The 22,770-nt window shown below is 49.2% G+C and overlaps 1 protein-coding gene across 7 annotated transcripts in view; it reads left to right on the forward strand.

The window, feature by feature from the left end:
- ARHGAP24 (Rho GTPase activating protein 24) overlaps window positions 1–22,770 on the forward strand; it is a 408,313-nt gene that overhangs the window by 323,567 nt on the left and 61,976 nt on the right. For 6 of the 7 annotated variants that reach the window (XR_014515543.1, XM_083458713.1, XM_083458714.1 and 3 more), the window contains one exon: window positions 14,154–14,276. Coding sequence is in view for 6 of the 7 variants with exons in the window: in XM_083458713.1 (XP_083314839.1) it covers window positions 14,154–14,276 (123 nt within the window). In the remaining variant the exon portion in view is untranslated. Of the gene's footprint in view, window positions 1–13,755; window positions 14,277–22,770 lie in introns of all 7 variants that reach the window. The other variant, XM_083458719.1, reaches the window with a different exon arrangement.

The following is a 22,770-nucleotide window of genomic DNA, read 5'->3' on the forward strand; positions in this document are numbered from 1 at the left end:
GTACCTTCCCCACAATATCGCAGAGTCAAGGACATTTAATCTAGCCGCTGTAAGAAGTCTATGGTATTCCACCTAGCTTTTATGCAAATCTATGTCTTCTATTTTTTTGATGATGCATTCCCACTTTTTGGCTACGTGGGTAAGTGGTTACTCTAAGCATCAGGGTATACCTAGAAACTGTTGATCAGATTTTCTTTCAGTGCTCCCCACCCCAGGCTTGATTCCAAGATAGGGTGGTCACTGAAATGTCACCAAGGAAGCAACGCTGGACCCCAAATTCTATATTGATACCTCTCTGTAAGGGTGGCGCTGTGGGTTAAACCACAGAGCCTAGGACTTGCCGATCAGAAGGTCGGCGGTTCGAATCCCCACGACGGGGTGAGCTCCCATTGCTCAGTCCCTGCTCCTGCCAACCTAGCAGTTCAAAAGCACATAGTGCAAGTAGATAAATAGGTACTGCTCTGGCGGGAAGGTAAACAGCATTTCCATGCGCTGTTCTGGTTCGCCAGAAGCGGCTTAGTCATGCTGGCCACATGATCTGGAAGCTGTACGCTGGCTCTCTTGGCCAATAAAGCGAGATGAGCACTGTAACCCCAGAGTCGTCCGCAACTGGATCTAATGGTCAGGGGTCCCTTTCCCTTTCCCTCTCTGTAGCAGGTCTAATTTGCAACCCTGCCACAGACAGAGAAAACCCAAGCTGCAGAGGTGCATGTTGGAAGAAATAGCAGCTGAGCAGTTGTGTTTCTCTAGAAGGTCTTGTTCAGCAGAGGCGATAGCTTGAGGGTCAGAACAGCAAAAGGCCTGAAAAATGAGCTATGGATTCTTGCTGCAACTATTGCGTCTGCGATGTCAAGAAAAATTAATCGTAGGCTTGCTCTGAAATGGTACAGCCCTGTTATCTTGGGCAAAATAATATTCCTGGGAAGCAGAAGGGCATGGCTGCCATGCAGAAGAAAGATAAAGGACAATGCATATTTCGGCGGGGGGGGGGGCTGTTTCTTTAGGATTATGCAGCAATGGATGCAAGCCTATTGCCAGAAGGCATCACCATTTTCTTAATTTATCTTCCTCAATTTCTCTCCCAAATTCTCCTCCGAGGGTTTCCCTAACACCATAAAATCAGAAAAACAATATCAGTGTCAAAAACAATCCAGCGGCAAAATTACAAGTGCAATAAATCAATAAAGCAGGCCAGGAACAGCGAGAGCCGCAAATGAAAATACCTTACAAAATTAACCAGACAAATTTCAGAACGCCTGCAGGAGCCGGTGTGCCTTCCAGGCGAAATGTTAAACAGCTCTCTATTGGCATCAAAACTCGTCTGTAGGTGGAAGATGACACATTCTGAATGACCCTTCAGTCTTGATGGCTCAAGGTCATCACAATTAAGGTTATGTAAGGGGGGGAAGAATTGGGGTTCCTAGGGGGGCTCAGTGACGTGGAACAGTTCATGTGTAAGAAAACCTCAAAACTAAAGCCTTGCTAAAGCAAACAGGGAGCAAGTGGGGCAGTGACAGACGAGACTTCAACCCCTTCCCTGGCTTGCTCAGCTCCCCCCCCCCAATACAATATCTCAAAGTTTTCCCTACCCAATTCTAGATGCATGTTTTACTTTATATGCTTGGATCTGCTGAGCTTTAAAGCCCTAAACGGCCTTGGCCTAGTATACCCGAAGGAGCGTCTTCACCCCCATTGTTCAGCTCAGACACTGAGGTCCAGTGCCAAGGGCCTTCTGGCGGTTCCCTCACTGCAAGAAGTGAGGTTACAGGGAACCAGGCAGAGAGCCTTCTCGGTAGTGGCGCCCGCCCTGTGGAACACCCTCCCATCAGATGTCAAGGCAATAAGCAACTATCTGACTTTTAGAAGACATCTGAAAGCAGCCCTGTTTAGGGAAGTTTTTAATGTTTGATGCTTTATCGTATTTTTAATATTCTGTTGGGAGACACCCAGAGTGGCTGGGGAAACCCAGCCAGATGGGCAGGGTATAAATAATAAATACTTATTATATTATTATTGTTATCTGAAATACCTCAGAGGGGGAGCAGCTTTGGGTGAGGTGGTGGAGAGCAAGATGGGGCATCATCACCCATTTTTATATTAGCAAATGGTCACCGGGTCTATTTGAGCTTTGCCTAGAAATGCCAGTCTGTAATTCCACAGCCTTTTGGCTCTACTATTTGCAATTTTCTTCCTCAATATTCCTGGATTCATATGCACAGGGATAGGTATACAATCTGCCAAGCCCTTTACAGTGGTACCTCGGGTTACATACGGTTCAGGTTACATACATTTCAGGTTACAGACTATGCTAACCCAGAAATTTGCTTCAGGTTAAGAACTTTGCTTCAGGATGAGAACAGAAATCATGCTCCGGCGGCACGGCAGCAGCAGGAGGCCCCATTAGCTAAAGTGGTGCTTCAGGTTAAGAACAGTTTCAGGTTAAGTTCGGCCCTCCGGAACGAATTAAGTACTTAACCCAAGGTACCACTGTATTTGCAGCTGACGAAGTGGACTTCAGTTCACAAACAGCTTATGCAACAACAAATCACCTTTAAGCTGCCAGAAGACCCCTTTATTCCCTGTCAGTCCCTTCAAAGAACACACAAACATGTCCTTTTCAGGCAGGTAAAAATCACGCTTGATTTTATTTTAAAAATTAGACAAGGATTTACTTTCTCCCTATGTGCGCTTAACAGCAGGAGGGAAAAATGCAAGGAAGCTGTTTGGGCTTGACAAATTGAGAAACAAGCCCATGCTCATTTCAACAAGTTCCTCTTGTTCAGTGCACAGGGTATCTAAAGTACAATATTGCGAATATTGTATCTAAAGTACAATATTGCGAATATTGTATCTAAAGTACAATATTGCGAATGCAGGTAAAGGTTTCTCCATGTCACCTTTGGTATTGTACTTCCATTGATGTCTATGGTTGTGCTTTTTCGTTTGCTTGGCAGGAGATCCTCAAATACTTTTGCTCACATCTGAGTGGTGCCAGCTGGTTGCGCAAAAGTACGCCGAGCTGGTCAGAGTCAGCATTGCTCAAGAAGCACACCAGCTCTCCACTTGCTATTTACTGAACCATTGGAGTGCATCTGAGTTTGCAAGAGAGAGGATAAGCAGCTGGAATGAGTTACTTATAAACCGTTTTGCAAGGTTAAGGGTGGGAGAAAGAATATAATAAGAAGAGAGCAATAGAGGACAGGTCAGTTACGCCCCTTCATTCCAAATTTCTTAGTGACATCTGCAGTTTTCTTTGATGAATCCAAGCATTGTACCAAACAAGGCTTGACGGCACGGAGAATATGGAAATGTTTCTTTTCCTCGACCCCATCTTGGACCAAATTCTTATTGAAAGTAAAGATATGCAAGCATTTGGATTCCACAGAAGTCTTCAGCAGGAAAAATTATAGAAAGAGTTTTAGTAATGCCCAGCTCATAATAATAACAATTTATTATTTATACCCCGCTCATCTGGCTGGGTTTCCCCAGCCACTCTGGGCGGTTTCCAACAAAGTATTAAAATACAGTGGTCTCATGCACAGCTGTCCTTCAGTGGGATGGAAATTAGCAAAGAAATTGCACCCAATACCTCTCTTCATTTGCACTGTGCTGAAAGATCATTGTTGTAACCAAAAAAAGAGGCCCTGGATAAAGAGGCTGGGATTCTGGGAAGCAAAGAGGTTCTGGATGCAGGAACTGAAACTGACCTAGCAACCAGGAAAAAAATAGTGTTTCAGGGTCAATTTTAACATCATGTGGGAAGAGCCATTAGCAACTACATTGTTAATAATAGGCACAGAGAGATGTTTTCACTGAAGCAGCAGCACACAGAGAGAGGAGCTTTAACTTCGTTGTTGTTTAGTCATTTAGTTGTGTCCGACTTTTCGTGACCCCATGGACCAGAGCACGCCAGGCACTCCTGTCTTCCACTGCCTCCCTTAGTTTGGTCAAACTCATGCTGGTAGCTTCGAGAACACTGTCCAACCATCTCGTCCTCTGTCGTCCCCTTCTCCTTGTGCCCTCCATCTTTCCCAACATCAGGGTCTTTTCCAGGGACTCTTCTCTTCTCATGAGGTGGCCAAAGTATTGGAGCCTCAGCTTCACGATCTGTCCTTCCAGTGAGCACTTAGGGCCAATTATGCATGGTCAAACAAAGAGGAGACACATCACCAAAAAAATGAAGACAGGTGAGGTCACATATTTGCATTAAAATTGTGTGTGCTAATTTAGAAGTATATGGACATGATTGCTAAAATTTAAATAGACACCTGATGCATCTCACCATAATGGGGAAGACTGTAACCAGGTGACCTATGTGCAACTGTTGATGTCCAACTTCCAGGCCCCTTCTTAGCAACTTTCCCTTTAAACTAGACTTGGACCAGACAGACCTTCAAACAGAGGACCCCCTTCAAACAGAGGACGGTCCTCTATCAAGTTGAACACGTAGTCACACTTCCCTATCCAGCTGCAATACTTAAAAAAAGAAACCCTCCCAAGCTGCTATTAGCCACAAAGGTTTATTCATCCATTCCTTTTTATTTATTGAATTTATGTACTGCCCTATTGGTTGGACAGTGTTCTCGAAGCTACCAGCATGAGTTTGACCAAACTGCGGGAGGCAGTGGAAGACAGGAGTGCCTGGCGTGCCCTGGTCCAGGGGGTCACAAAGAGTCGGACACGACTAAACGACTAAACAACAACAACAACTGCCCTATACCCAGAGGTCTCAGGGCAGTTCACAAAAAAAGATCACAATATATAAAATCAAAATAAAAACAATAATCCAGTAACACCAGCCCCCCAAAAGAGCCACATTTTAAAGGGTATGGGATGTAGATCAGGTCAGGCAAAGGCCTGGTTAAAAGGGAATGTTTTTGCCTGGTGCCTAAAGGTGTATAATGAAGGCGCCAGGTGAGCTTTCCTGGGGAGAGCATTCCACAGACGGGGAGCCACTGCAGAGAAGGCCCCGTTCTCGTGTTGCCACACTCCGGACCTCTCGAGGACGAGGCACACAAAGGAGGGCCTCAGAAAATGATTTCAGGGTCCGAATAGGCTCATATGGAAAGAGGCTGTCCTTGAGGTATGCGGTCCTGAGCCAATGTGGGCTTTTCTCCTCAAGCAGAGAAATGGGATGTGCCATCCCTGAACAAGGCACATGGGTCTGCATGCCACTTGTGGGCTCTGGGCTGCAATTTGGCGCACTACTTTGTTATGCTTTCTAGTTGTTTCGCCACATTGCAGTGCCATAAGGAGTACTTGCTGTATCCTGTGGTTTGAGCTACTAAACTGTGCATAACGCTGCTGTCGCAGCATCAAAAGGCATGGGCGCTGTTTCAGAAATTCTGCCAGGGATGATTGCGTCTCCACATGGCTGCTCTCAGGGCTCATAGCCACACATGTACCTTTTTGTAGCTGTGTGAATACAACCGGCTTTTTGTAAGTGGAAGAAAGGGATATACACGGTGCCTGGTAGGGATTTGCCAGAATCGTTGCGTTTTCTGCCCAGGTTATAAATATGAAGTGCCAGTACCATTCTGCTGCGTAGCACCCAACCGAACAGACATCAGAGGGTCGAAAAATTGGACACCACCTCCATTCGCGGAGATTAAGTGCTGAGTAAAAGGAGCCGTTTAGTGGCCAATAGTGCTTTCCTCTTTGTCAGGAATGCATTTGAAACAGCTATCATTTGGAGTCATTGCCGGCCGATGTTCCTGGCAGAACTGTAGGATGACAGAGCAGGATATTGCTGTAGAATCTGTAAATCACCCCTCAGGAGGGCCCCAGCCATTAATGGTTTATTCTTTTCTGGGAATGGCATTTGTTTACTCATTTCATGCAGTGCATTTACGGTGAGTCTTAAGATGACTCTGAAACCAATTTCCTCAATACTGAGTGTGTTCCATGTATGGGACTTCAGTGAGTGCTTAGTTCCTGCTCATCGGTTGCTACCTTGTGCATGATGCTGGGACACAGATGTTAGCTAAATCACAAATACCTTTTGCAGTTTCAGTCATTGTGTAGTGGCAAATTCAGAAGTCACCACCATAAACATTATTGCACTAGCCAAAGGACATGGCTAGTGGCCAGCGTCAAGTCTACTAAAATGCTTTGTTACATAGGGTAAGAGGTAATTCTCATATAAAATATACAAATTAAATCCCTGAGTCCCCTTTGCAGGGGGTTTATCTAATTCTTTCGCCCTAATCTTCCTAGCTTCCAAGGGATAGAGAGCTGCTTTGTAAGTTACAAAGTCCAAATTCAGAAGTGCAGGGTCTCTTCGTGGTCATTGCAGCCATGCCCCTTCCAAGATTATATAACTTTATAAGATTATACAATAATCCTATAATTATACAGTAATAATAGTTTGGTTGTGCACTGCAATCTCCTTTCAAAAGGATCGGCTATTTTCTGTGCACATACATGGGCAAATGCTTGGGGTACTCCAATATCTTCCATTTAGGAGCGACCTAAATATGTGAAGTTTCTTTATATGTGTCAGAGCTGCTTGAAGATCCTAGCTCACAGAGGATCACGCTAGCCAGCGATCATTAAGTAAAAGTCTTTATTGAGTTACAGTTTCCATTCTCACGCTGCTGCGTGCAACTCTACGTCTAGTAGCTAGATCGGCGAAGCTCCGTCTGAGTCTCCGCCCCGTGTGCACCAACTTAATATCCTAGCCCGGCTCCACCTTTTCCGCCTGACTGTCCTCCTCTGGGTCCCTCTACCCCCCGGGGTCTCTTCCTTCCGGGATTCTTCTGACGCTGACCCCCCGGACCCTCCTGTCTCCTTGCGCCGGGCTTTAGGACCTGGCTCCCTTTCCGGGCTGCTTACTGCGCCGCCTTCCTCTGCATTTGAACTTGGCGCGCGCGCCCAACCTTCCACTTTCCGCTTAACCGTTTCTTCGCTCCCCGATGGAGGTGTGGCCACTCCTGACTCGTGCCCTCCCTCCTGTGGTGAGCTGCCAGCGCTTGCCCCCTGGCTCCCTTCCTCTTCCCTGCTCTCTGGCGGTGACCCTGGTCCCGATTTCCAACTGCTCTCCTCTGAGTCCCCTCTGGCTCTATCTTCCTGGGGTGCCCCCCTAGACTCCCCCCTTGCCCTGGCCACTGGTGCTCCTTTCTGTGAATCCTCTGATTCACTGGAAAGACTCGGAGATCTCGGGTCGTCGTCATCACTCATCTTTTCTTCTGCCTCCTCCCCTTCGCTCTCTGTTTCCTCCCTTGCCCTTGCCTCTGCTCCTAAACCCCTGACATCCATCCCCCCCTCGAAGCCCCCCATTCCCCCCTCCCCTCCTTCCGGTGCTGGAGCTGGGTGCTGCTGTTGCAAAGGGACGAACGTCGGATATCGTTCGCTTCCCGTGGCGGGCCTCCATCTGAAGTCTCCCGGGTCTTCCTCCCTGCTCTCGTCGACGACGGTCACCTCCGCTTCCATCTCTGTGCCGCCGTGCTCGAAACCAGGGTCGTCCCCGAAAACGTCCATGTCCGTCTCTCCCTCACTTCCTCCTGGCGGCGTTGCTCGTCCTGGGCATTCCAGCCACTTTCTGCGGAACTGCTCCTCTGGTCTATCGTCCCACCAATACGAGGGTTCTGATGCAGATCCCGAGGGTGACCCCTCCGGGGAACGGATGTCTCGTGTCGGGTCCTCGTCCGAGTCGAACCCCCGGAACGTGCTGGCCGAAAGCGTGGGCGTGAAAAGCCAGTCGTCGAAAAAGTCTGCTGGCATAGGTCTATGTGGGAAGAGGGCATGAAACTCGTCTTTGAGCAGAGGTTCGTCCAAGGCGTAGCCCGGCACCCAGCTGTTCGCACTGGCCGGGGTGCCCTCCTTGGCGAGAAAGTATTCTACCCCCTCTTCCCCCCATCTGGAGTCCAAAATCTCCGTGACTTCGTTGATGCGCTCCTTCTGTGCCACTCCCGCGTGCCCTGTTCTGTCTCTGACCGGACTCGGCGCCATTCCGGGTTCCTGGAACCTGTGCGGTGCCTTGTAGGGAGTGAGCACCGATCTGTGGAACACCGGATGCATTCTGGAACCCTCCGGAAGTGCCAGTCTGAAAGCTACCGGGTTGACCTGCTCTTCGACTTGGTAGGGCCCCAGTTGTTTATGCCCTAGTTTCTTCTTGGCCAACGACCTGGCCGGCACTGCGTGGGCTGCTAACCAGACCCAGTCTCCCACGTGGAGCTCTTCGCCAACCCTTCTGTGTTTGTCCGCTTGTACCTTGTATGCGTGCTTGGCCAGCTCCAGGTGGCGCCTCAGCTGATCGTGGACTTCCTGCAGCTCCGACGCGAACGCATCTGCTGTCTGCGGCTCCCCCTCCCCCATTCTTTCCAGTCCCGGGAAGGTTCTGGGGTGCCTCCCGTTGTTGGCGAAGAACGGCGTGACCCCCGTGGACACGTGCTTCGTGTTGTTGTAGGCGAACTCGGCCAGCGGCAGGTAATCCACCCACGTCGCAGGCTGTTGATTTGCATAACATCTCAGGTACTGCTGCATGATGGCATTGACCCGCTCCGCTTGCCCGTTGGTCTGCGGGTGTCTCGCCGACGCCAGGTTGATCTTGACGTTCAGGAAGCCCATCAGCTTCTGCCAGAAATTCGAGATGAACTGCCACCCCCGGTCGGACAGAATAGACCGTGGCAGACCGTGAACCTTGAACACGTGGTCTATGAACAGTTTGGCGGTTTGCTCCGCCGTGGCCACCTTAGCACACGGAATGAAATGTGCCATCTTGGAAAACAGGTCCACCACCACCAGCACTGCCGTCTTGCCCCTCGAGCTGGGCAGATCCGTGACAAAGTCCAGGGCCACCCTTTCCCAAGGTTCGACCGGAGTTTGCAGCGGTTCCAACAGTCCGGCCGGTGGTCTGTGCACTGGCTTGGCCCTCTGGCAGGTGTCACACCTCGCCACGTAGTCTGCGACCTCCCCTCTCATTCCAGGCCACCAGAAATCCCTGGCTACTAATTCCACCGTCTTCTCCTTGCCAAAGTGCCCGGCAGTGGGCGCGTCGTGCAGCTGCTGCAGCACCTTGGCGCGAAGGTCGTCTCCCGGCACGTAGATGGCCCCTTTACGGATGAGCAATCCATCTCGTAGCTGGAAACCGTCGGCCGCTGCCTTGCCCCTTTGCACCTCTGCCATCTTTGCTTGCGCGAAGGAGTCATCCTGCAACGCTCGTCGCACCGCCTCCAGGTCCACGGTTGCCGCGGCGCACGCCCACACTGTTGGTGCGAAGATGTGCATGGCGGCCGCTGGCGTTGCGTCCTCCAGATACTGTGGCTTACGGGAGAGAGCGTCCGCCATTATGTTAGTGTCCCCCGGGACATACTCTATGCGGAAGTCGAAGTTCGCAAAGAACTCAGCCCAACGTATCTGCCTCTGGTTTAGGAACTGTGCCGTGCGCCAGTGCTCCAGATTCTTGTGGTCCGTGCAAACCTGCACCGTGTGCTTGGCGCCGATCAGGAAGTGCCTCCACGCTTTGAACGCTGCATGAATGGCCAGCAACTCCCTGTCCCAGATGGTGTAGTTCTGCTCGGACTTGCTGAGCTTCCTGGAGTAAAACGCTGCCGGTCGCCACACCCCCTGCGGGTCCTTTTGCAGCAGGACCGCCCCCACGGCTCTGTCCGAGGCGTCTGTCTCCACCCTCATCGGCCTGCTGGGGTTGACATGAAGCAGCTGCTCTTCCGACGCGAAGAGACGCTTGAGTGCCTGAAAGGACTGCTCCGCCTGCTCTGTCCAAACGAACTTCTTTTTCTTGGAGCTAAGCGTGTCTGTGATGGCCGCTGTCTGCATAGCGAAGCCCTTGATAAACTTGCGATAGAAGTTCGCAAAGCCGACAAACCGTTGGACCTCCTTCCGGTTGCGTGGACTCTTCCAATCCAATACCGCTCGAACCTTGGCGCTGTCCATGGCGAGCCCCTTGTCAGACAGCTTGTAGCCCAGAAAATCCACTTCCGTCACGTCAAATTGGCACTTCTCCAGCTTGGCGTAGAGCCTATGTTGCTTTAGCCTGCTCAGCACTTCCTTGACGTGTCCGTCATGCTCCTGCTGCGATTCCGAAAAGATCAGGATGTCATCTAAGAAACAGACGCACGTCTTGTAGAGAAGTCCCGCCAACACGTGATGCATGAAAGCTTGAAAAACGTGGGAGCCATTTTGCAATCCAAAAGGCATAACTCTATATTCGTAGGTACCCAGTGGCGTGAACATGGCCGTCTTCCACTCATCTCCCTCCCGCATGCGAATGAGGTTGTACGCCCCTCGCAGGTCTAACTTGGTGAACACTTTTCCCTTCCGCACCTTCGCCAGGAGGTCGTCGATTCGGGGCATGGGGAAGTCCGATGGCTTGGTCCCATTGTTTAAAATGCGATAGTCCACTACCAGTCTTTTTTGGGGCGTGTCCCGCTTTTTAACAAAGAATACAGGACTGCCCCCCGCTGCCTTGGACACTCGGATGAAACCGCGCTCCAAATTATGATCTATGAACTCTTTGAGTTCTTGCAGTTCGTCCTCTGACATGGAATACAGTTTCCCTTTAGGCAGCGCCGCCCCCGGCAGCAGGTCAATTTTGCAGTCATATGGTCTGTGAGGGGGTAGCCTGTCTGCCTCCTTCTCGCAGAAAACTTCCAAAAATTCTGCGTACTTGTGGGGAATCGCTTGCAGCGTGCCTAGCAGCAGCTGTGACTCCTCTTCCTCTCCTTCCTGCCGGGGCACGATGCAGTGTTCAGCACAAAAGGAAGAGCCGAAGATCAGCTGCCTCTGGTACCAAGCCAGCGTTGGGCTGTGCTTGTCCAGCCAACTCATTCCCAATACAATGGGCGTATCCGATAGTTGAGTGACATTGAAGCTGATGATTTCTTTGTGATTCCCAAGTCGCATCGCCATCGGTGGCGTCTGCTTCACCACTTGCCCCCCGAGCAGCTCCCTGCCATCCACCGTGACAACCTGCAGGGGCAGTGTGGCCGGCAGCAACTGTATAGCGTGTTTGTCGACAAAGTCCTGCCCTATAAAGTCCGCATTGCTGCCCGAGTCAACAGTGATTGGCACGTCCATGGTGATTCCATTGGGCAGCTGGAGAGATGCGGTGAGCCTCACTACTGGTTTGGGCGGGAGGGGGTTCACGGGCTGTAAAATCTCTGGGGACTGCGTCACTAACACGTCTGGCCAGGCCCCAGGGCCTCTTCCTCCAGCCAGACTGCGTCGTTTCCCTGCTGTGGTCCTCCTTGCTGCGTTGCTGCAGTCACCATTGCTGAGGCTGCAGTGAGCTTGTGGAGCCTCTGGGGACACTCTTTCGCCATATGCCCTGGCTCCTCACAGACGTAACACTTCCTGTTCCCTCTAGGAGGCTTCGCTTTCACTGCTGCCGGTGCTAGGGCTCTGGTTGCTGACTGAGCCCTTGCACCTCCAACCTCCATAGGTTCCGCTCCTCCTCCTGGCGGAGGCGTGGATTGTGCACGCGCTGCTTCTCTGGGAAGAAAGGAGGAGCCCCTGGCTGGTTCGCGCCCTCCACGCCCTTCGTCCCTGCTCCACGGACGTTCTTCCAGCCGCACCCCCACTGCCAGTGCCCTCTGAACGACCTCCTGGGTGGTCCGGGGTCTCTCCCCCCTCGCGATCTCATCTTTAATCGAGCTGTGCAGCCCCTCCCAAAAGAGGTCTCTTACAGGGGCCGAATCTCTGTCCCATTCCAGGGCACTGACCAAAGCGAAAAAGCGGGCATGGTACTGCCTCACGCTGGCCCTCCCTTGCCTTAGTCCATGCACCTCCTTCCGGGCAAGATCCACGTCAATGCTTGATAAAAAACACCCATCCATCGCTTTAATAAAGGCATCCGCATTTTGGAGCGCCGGATCCTTATCTCTCCATAAATTGCGCAGCCATGCTTTAGCATCCCCATGCAAATGGGACATGATGAATCCCACTTTCTCTTGCTCATCTCTAAAGTCTTTATTCAGCAGTTGCAGTGCGCACAGTACGTCTGCTCTAAAGTTGGGATACTGTTGCAGGTTCCCATCGAAGTGAGAGACCAGACCGCCTGTTCGTCTCGCCAACCCAATTCCCTCCTGCCTGGGTGTCTGCTTTGTCAGCACGTCTAACCTGACCTGGAGATCCCTGCAGGCGGCAGCTGCCTCCTCCTCTCTCTTCCTGGATGCGAGAGCCGCTGCATTCAGTTGTGACACTGCTTCTCTGAGTTCCGCTATCTGCTGCTCAGCCGTCATGTCGGCTGCCGTTCGTGAGCTCGCTGGTAGGCACCTGCTTCTCTCCCCTCCTCGAGGCTGTAGATGCCCACAAGCAGAGACGGAGCTTACTGTCAGAGCTGCTTGAAGATCCTAGCTCACAGAGGATCACGCTAGCCAGCGATCATTAAGTAAAAGTCTTTATTGAGTTACAGTTTCCATTCTCACGCTGCTGCGTGCAACTCTACGTCTAGTAGCTAGATCGGCGAAGCTCCGTCTGAGTCTCCGCCCCGTGTGCACCAACTTAATATCCTAGCCCGGCTCCACCTTTTCCGCCTGACTGTCCTCCTCTGGGTCCCTCTACCCCCCGGGGTCTCTTCCTTCCGGGATTCTTCTGACGCTGACCCCCCGGACCCTCCTGTCTCCTTGCGCCGGGCTTTAGGACCTGGCTCCCTTTCCGGGCTGCTTACTGCGCCGCCTTCCTCTGCATTTGAACTTGGCGCGCGCGCCCAACCTTCCACTTTCCGCTTAACCGTTTCTTCGCTCCCCGATGGAGGTGTGGCCACTCCTGACTCGTGCCCTCCCTCCTGTGGTGAGCTGCCAGCGCTTGCCCCCTGGCTCCCTTCCTCTTCCCTGCTCTCTGGCGGTGACGCTGGTCCCGATTTCCAACTGCTCTCCTCTGAGTCCCCTCTGGCTCTATCTTCCTGGGGTGCCCCCCTAGACTCCCCCCTTGCCCTGGCCACTGGTGCTCCTTTCTGTGAATCCTCTGATTCACTGGAAAGACTCGGAGATCTCGGGTCGTCGTCATCACTCATCTTTTCTTCTGCCTCCTCCCCTTCGCTCTCTGTTTCCTCCCTTGCCCTTGCCTCTGCTCCTAAACCCCTGACAATATGTAATAGAAGTTTCATTATATGCAACATCACTTTCACCACCACAATCACCACCCTTTTTCCACCTCCAGATTGAAACACACACACACACACACACACACACACACACACACAAGTATTTAAGCCAAAGGGGGCTAAGAATCCCACTGATTTCATTTCCAGATAGGGCGCTGTGATAGCTTCTTGCAGCAAAACCAAAAGAGTTTTCTTGTTTTCTTGTTTGTTTGTTTGCTACTTTTTAAAGTGTATTTTTCATATTATGAGAAGTTTAATCTGTTCTTAATAACTCTGCTATCTGAATTTGGGATTAGCTCAGTGGTTAGAACATGAGACTTTTAATCTCAAGGTTGTGGGTTTGAGCCCCACACTGGGCAAAAGATTTCTGCATTGCAAAGGATTGAACTAGATAACTCTTGGGATGCCTTCCCAATTCTACAATTCTATTATTATATCTGTACTTTCTTATATGTGATATTCTGCTTCTGTTATTTTTGTTTTTATTTATTACATTTATTCCTGCCAACCTAGCAGTTTGAAAGCACGAAGTGCAAGTAGATAAATAGGTACTGCTCCGGCGGGAAGGTAATCGGCGTTTCCGTGCGCTGCTCTGGTTCGCCAGAAGCGGCTCAGTCATGCTGGCCACATGACCCAGAAGCTGTACACCGGCTCCCTCGGCCAATAAAGCGAGATGAGCGCCGCAACCCCAGAGTTATCCACGACTAGACCTAATGGTCAGGGGTCCCTTTACCTTATTATATTTATATCCCACACTCCCTCCAAGAAGCTCAAGGTGGTGTAAATGACTCTCCCCCTCCTCATTGCATTTTCACAACAACCCTGTGAGGTAGGTTAGACTGAGAGTCACTGACTGGCCCAGTGTCACCCAGTGAGGTTCATGACTGAGGACTCATCTGCCCTGTAGGGAGCTACCATTCCCCCACAGAGTGCAGATGGGGCCTGAGTGGGGATTTGGACACTGGTCTCCCAGGTTCTAGTCCAGCACTCTAACCACTACACCATACTGCTACCCACTTTGGATTGCATAGGAGAATTTGGGTTGCAAAGTGCGAGTGTTCCTTAATGCAGGTTCCCTCTTCTCTCATAGGCGGAGACAGAGAGCGGATGACAGCAAACCATGAAACATACCTCCTTATGGCAAGCACTCAGAATGACATGGAGGACTGGGTGAAGTCTATCCGCAGGGTTATATGGGCACCTTTTGGAGGAGGTGAGTACTTCTGTAACATATGCAAATTTATTCACTTGTTTTATATTACACACGTGGCTTATTCCCTGCATTGCATGGGGTTGCAATAGATGTCCCTTGGGTCCCTTCCAGCCAGTGGCGTAGCGTGGGGGGTGCAGGGGGGGCCGGCCGCACCGGGCGCAAGATCGGGGGGGGGGGCGCACTCGCACTCGCAGCTCTCTGCCCCTACCTGGCTCACTCACTCTCTCTCACTGCAGTGCTGGCAGTGCGAATCCGATCCGAGCCACTGGGTCGCCACCCACTGTCGAGGGGGGGGTGCCAGGCGTGCGGTGTGGAGAGAGAGCAAGGGACTATCTGGGGGAGGGACAGTGTAGCGGCCGCCCAGCGCAGCGCTGAGCACGGGAGAGAACCACACCAGACCAGGCAGCAGCAAGAAGAAGCTGGCAGCGGCGGCAGGTTAGGAGTTAGGGGGCGCAAATTACTTGCCTTGCCCCGGGTTAGGGGGCGCAAATTACTTGCCTTGCCCCGGGTTAGGGGGTGCAAATTACTTGCCTTGCCCCGGGTGCTGACAACCCACGCTACGCCGCTGCTTCCAGCTCTAAGATTCTATGGTTCTATTTTGATGAGGAGCAGACAGAGAGTCTCGCAGCAATGAGGAAGGGGAAGTGAAATGAATCAAATGGATTGCAGAACTCCGGCGTTTGGCAGAGAAAAATAGCTGCTCTCATTTGATTCCGTGTGTGCAAGAGGTTTGCGGTGCTGCAGCCAGTAAACCACTTCACTAGAGATTGCATTGCTACAGCTCACTTCTACACGTACAAAACTAGCTTCCAAGTATATATTCCTCTGCAATCTAGAAAATGGGGCATGCTTATTTGGATGCCATGTATTTCCTTGTTCTATATTGCCGAGAGATGCTAGTGAAGTTGTAGATGGATGTTAATAAAGTTGTAGACATTTGCCAGCAAGCATAGCCTTTTTTCTTGCAATAGACCTTGGGCCGCTAACTGGCTGTTGTGGCAACATCTTCTGAGGCTGAATGTCACGCATGCGCATGCTTTTGAATGGTTTTAAGTGTTTTCAGTGCTTTTCCTAGGGTTACTTGTTTAATTGCTTTTTCTTGTTTAGGTTTATTGTGTGCTTTTAATTGTATCGTCAACTAAGGTGGCGCTGTGGTCTAAACCTCTGAGTCTCTTGGGCTTGCCGATCAGAAGGTCGGCAGTTCGAATCCCCGCAACGGGGTGAGCTCCCGTTGCTTGGTCCCAGCTCCTGCCCACCTAGCAGTTTGAAAGCACGTCAAAAAAGTGCAAGTAGATAAACAGGTACCACTCCGGCAGGAAGATAAACGGCATTTCCGTGCGCTGCTCTGGTTTCGGTGTTGCATTGCACCAGAAGCGGCTTAGTCATGCTGGCCACATGACCCAGAAAAACTGTCTGTGGACAAACGCCGGCTCCCTTGGCCTGTAAAGCGAGATGAGCGCCACAACCCCAGAGTTGTCTGTGACTGGACTTAACTGTCAGGGGTCCTTTAGCTTTTATTTTTAATTGTATCTGTTTTAATTTCTGTGGTGCGCCTCCTTGGTCCTTCACTGGGAGGCAGGCGGGATATAAATAAAACACGTCCATTTCCAGGGTTGTATGAGTATCATTTGGAAGAAGAGGTCTGCATCCAGCCATGTGGTTCTGCATTTTGCGACCTGACCTCCCAGTAGCAGCCAACTGGTTTCAAGAAGGAAGGACTCCCGCTTGCATGCTGGCTATTCCACGAGGCTAGATAGAGCATCCGAGTCAAAGTAAATAAAACAGAGATTTCTGGCTTGCTCCCAGTGATGTTTAGCTGTGAAAATAAATGTCTGGCAGTTCAGCGGCTTTGCTTTGTATTGTTTTTGGAGCAGAGGAGGAGAGCAGAGTTGCAGCTGAAAAACTATGTTTACTGTTGGGAAATCACCCTCTCCACTTATCAATTAGACCCCAGGGGGGCTGTAGGAAATTATCATTGTTAACAGAGCCTCCATGGGGATCAGCACAACATGTACACTCCCTACCCGGCGTTTAAAGGCTATGAAGTTTTGCTTAGGAAGGGGATTTCAGCCCTTGGCTGGTGGTCCTTTCCTATGGCACCGTTTCAACTGGAGCCCTGCCCAGTACTACCTTTCGATGTGTCTGCAGCTGTGTCTTGGATGCCCTCGGGAGGCAGAGGCGGGAAGACACCAGCTGAAGGAGGTCCAAAACACATTCAAAATACATTCCACTCTTCTGCTAGGAATCTGATGTCTGCGCAGAAAAAGCCCCCACACCCCAAAGAATGTTACACTCCAGCAGCAATGACCTACAACTGAGAGTTTAATAACTTAAATTCTCCCCAGAAGGTCAGATTCTTGCTGTAGTTCTCAGGCTCAGTGGAAGCGATTCCTTTCTGGTTCGGTATGCAGTACGACTCGTTTCTTAGGGGGTATGTTGCTAGCAGCCCATTCTGTGCGTTTGGGGGGAGTCTCCAGACGGGCAGGATTTTTCAGGAGGGATTCTACTTCATTGAAATATACTTGGAGCTCTGTAGTGATTTCATGCTCTTTATTGCAGCTTGTAAAACAGTGATTGAATTGCCCCCCAAACCTCAGGCTTTTATATACATTATTTACACAATGAGTTCCGTCTGATTGGCTGATTCTGCTTCCCTCCTGGAGCCTGACTGGTCTTTTCTTGCAGGCCAATCAGTTGTTGCATTCTACAATCCTACCAGCCTAACAGGTTGATTAACTTCCTCCTGGAGCCTGATTGGTCTTTCCTGCAAGCCAATCAGTTGTTGTATTCTACAATCCTACCAGCCTAATAGGCTGATTAACTTCCTCCTGGAGCCTGATTGGTCTTTTCCTGCAAGCCAATCAGTCGTTGCATTCTAGGATCCTGCTTGTCTATTGTTCTAGGATCCAAGCTTAGTACATAACAGGCATACTGGGAAATTTAGGCTTGTACAATTAAAGTGGATTAAAGCACAGTTTCCCTAGAGCAACACATCCACGTTTAAGAAGAAATATACATTTTGCAGTTAGGAAAGTGACAGCAAAATGCATTGAAAAGTGTAGAATGAGCACATGATTTGCAGGATGGATAAACAGCCCCCACTCAAACCAGAAGGAGTGCTCAGTGTTGGATAAGCTCCAGCGCCGAGAGCCTTCTGGCGGTTCCCTCCCTGCGAGAAGTGAGGTTACAGGGAACCAGGTAGAGGGCCTTCTAAGTACTGGTACCCACCTTGTGGAATGCCCTCCCATCAGCTGTCAAGGAAATAAACAACTATCTGACTTTTGGGTGACATCTGAAGGCAAGCCTGTTTAGGGAAGTTTTTAATGTTTGATGTTTTATCGTGGTTTTAATATTCTGTTGGGAGCCGCCCAGAGTGGCTGGGGAAACCCAGCCAGATGGGTGGGATATAAATAATGAATTATTATTATTACTACTACTACTAGCTCCCTGCAAACACATCTGAGGGAATGCTCAGGAAAGAGTGGATATAATCTAACCTCCATGTAAGCTTTGTGCAAGCAAATCAGGATTAATGTTTGATAAATAGGTTGTCTGGAGGAGCCCTTTGCTGACCTGGGTAGGTGTTTCATTGGGTTTTCTGGCCCTGGAAAATGAAGTTGCCGAGTCTCTTTTTTTAAATAAATAAATAAATAAATTATTAAGTAATTCAACAAAACATATTATCTTAAAACATATCATCCTTAATTCTCCCCCCCATTTCCCCCCTCTCTCACATAAAACAACCCCCCTCCCCGCCCCCCGCCCCCGATTTCCCTCAGTTCCAATCTCTGGTTTCTCTATAAATGCTATTCTCTGCATGTTACAGAATTGTATAAGTCCTTAATTTATCTAACTGATTCTTATCAATAAAGAGTTTGTGAGTGTTTATTCAAAGCCTGCCAAGGAGTCCAATTCACTTTGTTGCATCTTTAGATACTTTGTAAAAGGTTCCCAGGGGACGCGGGTGGCGCTGTGGGTTAAATCACAGAGCCTAGGACTTGCCGATCAGAAGGTCGGCGGTTCTAATCCCCACAACGGGGTGAGCTCATGTTGCTCGGTCCCTGCTCCTGCCAACTAGCAGTTCGAAAGCATGTCAAAGTGCAAGTAGATAAATAGGTACCGCTCCGGCAGGAAGGTAAATGGCATTTCCGTGTGCTGCTCTGGTTTGCCAGAAGTGGCTTAGTGATGCTGGCCACATGACCTGGAAGCTGTATGCCGGCTCCCTCAGCCGATAAAGCGAGATGAGCGCCGCAACCCCAGAGTCGGTCATGACTGGACCTAATGGTCAGGGGTCCCTTTACCTTTACCTTAAAAGGTTCCCATTCCTCTTTAAAGTCACAGTTATCCTTGTCCCGTAATTTATGTGTCAATTTTGCCAGTTCTGCATAGTCCATCAGTTTCTCTTGCCCTAATTCTTTAGTCGGGATTTCCATGAAGTTGCCGAGTCTCAGTGCAGTTCGTCAAGGCCGGCCTGAAGCATGTTTGCTGCCAGGAGCAAAGTACAAGATGGCATCCTCTTCGTTTCACACACGTAAGCCAACTGGATTGGCAGTTGAGTCTTAACACTATCAGTGCAGGGCAGTCCCCTCTTCCACCACATTTGAGGGCGTCAGGCTTGTTTTGCAAATGAAGCCTGGTGCCCTGGCCTCCAGCAACTTGCTCTCCCTCCCTGCCCCCTTCCAGTATTTGGTGCCTTGCTCTGCCAGAAGGTACAGTAGATGCAGCGCTTCTGGCAGTCATTAAAACCAGGACTTCATTGTTATATTTTTATCCCATTCTTCCACGAAGTAGTTCAGGGCAGCAGCATATGAAATCCTTTATGTATTTTTAAATATACTGCTTGCACGCCAAAATGCCTTCTAAGTGGTTTACAACTATATAAAATCGATTATAAAAACATGCATAATTGAAATGCGCAGTAATAAGTCCATCAGAGCACTAAAACATCCTCAATTAAAATATACAGTAAAACAAGCTGGTTGAAACACATGACAGTTAATACAGTTTTTTTATATTAAAAAAATGCAGTTAAAGCACTAAGACCAGAAGTTCACATTCCTTTGGGCCACTCGCTCTCAGGCTGACCTACCTGACAGGGTTGCTGTGTAATAATAATAATAATAATAATAATAATAATAATAATAATAATAATACAGTGGTACCTCAGGTTAAGTATTTAATTCGTTCCGGAGGTCCGTACTTAACCTGAAACTGTTCTTAACTTGAAGCACCACATTAGCTAATGGGGCCTCCTGCTGCCGCCGTGCCACCAGAGCACGATTTCTGTTCTCATCCTGAAGCAAAGTTCTTAACCTGAAGCACTATTTCTGGATTAGCAGAGTCTGTAACCTGAAGTGTATGTAACCTGAGGTACCACTGTAATAATATATTATTTATACCCCGCCCATCTGGCTGGTCTTCCCCAGCCACTCTGGGCGGCTTCCAACAAAATATTAAAATACCGCAATACATCAAACATTAAAAACTTCCCTAAACAGGGATACAATGGATGGGGGACAATGTGCATCACATTGAACTCCTCCGAGGAAAGGTAGCAACGACGACACATGGTGTGCTCTCACTCCTCATTTTATCATCAGTGAAATATTGGGATGTAGGTTAGGCTGACAAGAGAGCAACTCACCCACCCAGCGTCACCCCATAAGATTCATGGCTGAGCAGGAATTTCAATCTGAGTCTTCCCAGTTCAGTTCCAGTCCTATAGCCCAGAGGTTGGGAATAAGACTTGGCTGTTGGGTTAGATGGATCCTTAGCATCTACACACACACACACACACAGAGAGAGAGAGAGAGAGAGAGAGAGAGAGAGATGGGGCTGCCTACCTGTCAGTCATCTGATTTCACAATGATGCCAGGTAAGCCATTTTACCTTGGCAGCATCGCTCGAAGATCCCATTTGATGCAAGCAGAGCTTGAAGATGCTGCCAATCAGCTGATTGGCACCAACTTCAAGCTCTGCCTTTTCGGCAGGAATCAGCTACTGTCTGGAGTTGCTAAGCAGGCCCAGCATACCTGAAGGAGGGTCTAAACCCCCATCGTTCTGCCCGAACACTGAGGTCCAGTGCCGAGGGCCTTCTGGCGGTTCCCTCATTGCGAGAAGTGAGGTTACAGGGAACCAGACAGAGGGCCTTCTTGGTAGTGACACCCACCCTGTAGAGCACCCTCCCACCAGATGTTGAAAAGAAAAACAACTACCAGACTTTTAGAAGACATCTGAAGGCAGCCCTTTTTAGGGAAGCTTTTAATGTGTAATAGATTGTGTTTTAACATTCTGTTGAAAGCCACCCAGAGTGGCTGGGGAAACCCAGCCAGATGGGTGGGGTATAAATAAATTATTATTATTGTTATTATTGTTATTATTATTATTATTATTATTATTATTATTATTATTATTATTATTCAGAGCGTAGCTGATGTTAGCTGGTTGACACTGACTTCAAGCCCAGCTTTGAGGATGGAACCTGCGACCTTATGCATGCAAAGCAGATGCTCTGTCTCTTTGCCTTTCCCTTATAATATATTGTCCCAAACAGCAATGCATAAAAGGGGCCACATTCTAAGTGGCTACTGCATGTTTGTGGCGGCTTTAACCCATCCTTTGAGCACCATAGATCTGTGGAAGCACAAGGTGCAATTGAGAAATTAATATTACATCTTCATGAAGGTAGGATTGTCTGGCACCACCTGTTGGTGAACTTGATTTGATAGTAGTATTGAATTTTACGTCCAGAACACAAGGTGTCATAGGCAAAATGAACTTGCTGGGAGGAGCATCACAGAAGCAGGTTCCCCCACACCCATACATGTTTGTTTGGCCCTAGAATAATGTCTGAAAAGTCCAGGCTTATACGTTGCTTAGAATTAGGCCGACTCAATGTCTCTTCAAATGCCCAGAGAGCCCTTTTAGCAACTCACTGTGAGTCCCCATCTTGGAGAAGTGTAGAGAAAAGCCATTGGTTGAACACAATACAAATAGAGGTATTGAATCAAAAAGCTTTTAGTGGTTTTTAGAGTTCTGTTATAATGGGTAACTGTTGGCAGAAGGCCTGACTTTCATTAGGCACATTAAAAAGTATCCTAGTGCACAAGGAAAGTCTGCTTTGAAGTATTTGCTTATCTGTTCCTTGTGCGGTCCACTCCTTTTGAATTTGTGAGCATTGTTTGGGGCCGAGCTTGCTAACCTTGCTTACGTGTTTTGTGTCTTGCCAAGAGCATTTTCCAATTCAGTTATCCTCAGCACTTGTTGCAAACAGATTCCAAGGCCACCTACTTGCATCTCCTGTCCCGGGTCTGGTGGCAGTGGAGATGGAGAGAGCCCCAAAAGGCCTGCTTGGGTCACAAGCTCACTTGTTCTGCAGGTCTGCCTGCACATGCCACCTGCCTGGGCCATCATCCTGCCGCCTAATAATAATAATAATAATTTTATTTATACCCCACCCTCCCCAGCCAAGACTGGGCTCAGGGCGGCCAACACCAAGTATAAAAACAATTGATTAAAATACGACTTAAAAAACAAGATTAAAGTACAACATTAAAATGCAGCCTCATTTCAGTGGAAACTGAAATCAAAAACTTTTTGGGAAATGAAAATGTCAAATCTTCATCAAGGCCAACTATCCAAACTGGTCCTACGTGGGCCAGAAAAAAGCCAGGGAAGTCCCCAAATAGGAGTTGCATCACAGAAGGGAGAAAGGAAAGAGGGGGAGGGGATCAAGTTGATTCCAAGCCAAAGGCCAGGCGGAACAACTCTGTCTTACAGGCCCTGCGGAAAGAAATCAGATCCTGCAGGGCCCTGGTCTCAGAGCGTTCCACCAGGCTGGAGCCAGTGTTGAAAAGGCCCTGGCTCTGGTTGAAGCTAATCTGACTTCCTTAGGGCCCGGGACCTCTAGGGTGTTGCTGTTTATGGACCTTAACCTCCGTGGGGCATACCAGGGCATCACTGTGGTCTGCTTGTGGCAATAACAGAGAAAGTGCAGGAAGGCCTGTGTGGCCTTCCCACTTGTCTGCTTGATACCTCTACTGTGCATGTGCATTTGTTTGACAGCATGATTACGGCTGAAGACAAATCTGGTATGAAGACATTTTAACCCTAGCCTGACTTCATCGTTTTCAGCACTCTTTCTGCTGCAGTTCAGCTTCTGCTAAAACTTACTTTGTTCATCTCGCTGTCTGCAATGGCCAAGACTAACACAATTAATCGTGCAATTAATTTTAACGGAGGGGAAGCATCAAAAACAATGCAGAAAACGATGCCATTCATGAGGGCCAAATACATGTGAGAGTGCAAAGAGACATTTTATTCCCACTCTTGTGATCAAATGCAGCCTCTCTTAATTAAGATGGTTGACAGTAGCATGAAGACAAAGAAAAGGAAGTTGTTCTTCCACACAACACATATTAAACATGCAAAATTCTCCACTATATGTGGCGATGACCTTGATGGCTTTTTAAAACAACTGGGAAAATTCATGGAA

This window comes from Podarcis liolepis (genome assembly GCF_965112155.1).
Source record: "Podarcis liolepis genome assembly, chromosome: 9".
Classification (NCBI taxonomy): Eukaryota; Metazoa; Chordata; class Lepidosauria; order Squamata; family Lacertidae; genus Podarcis; species Podarcis liolepis.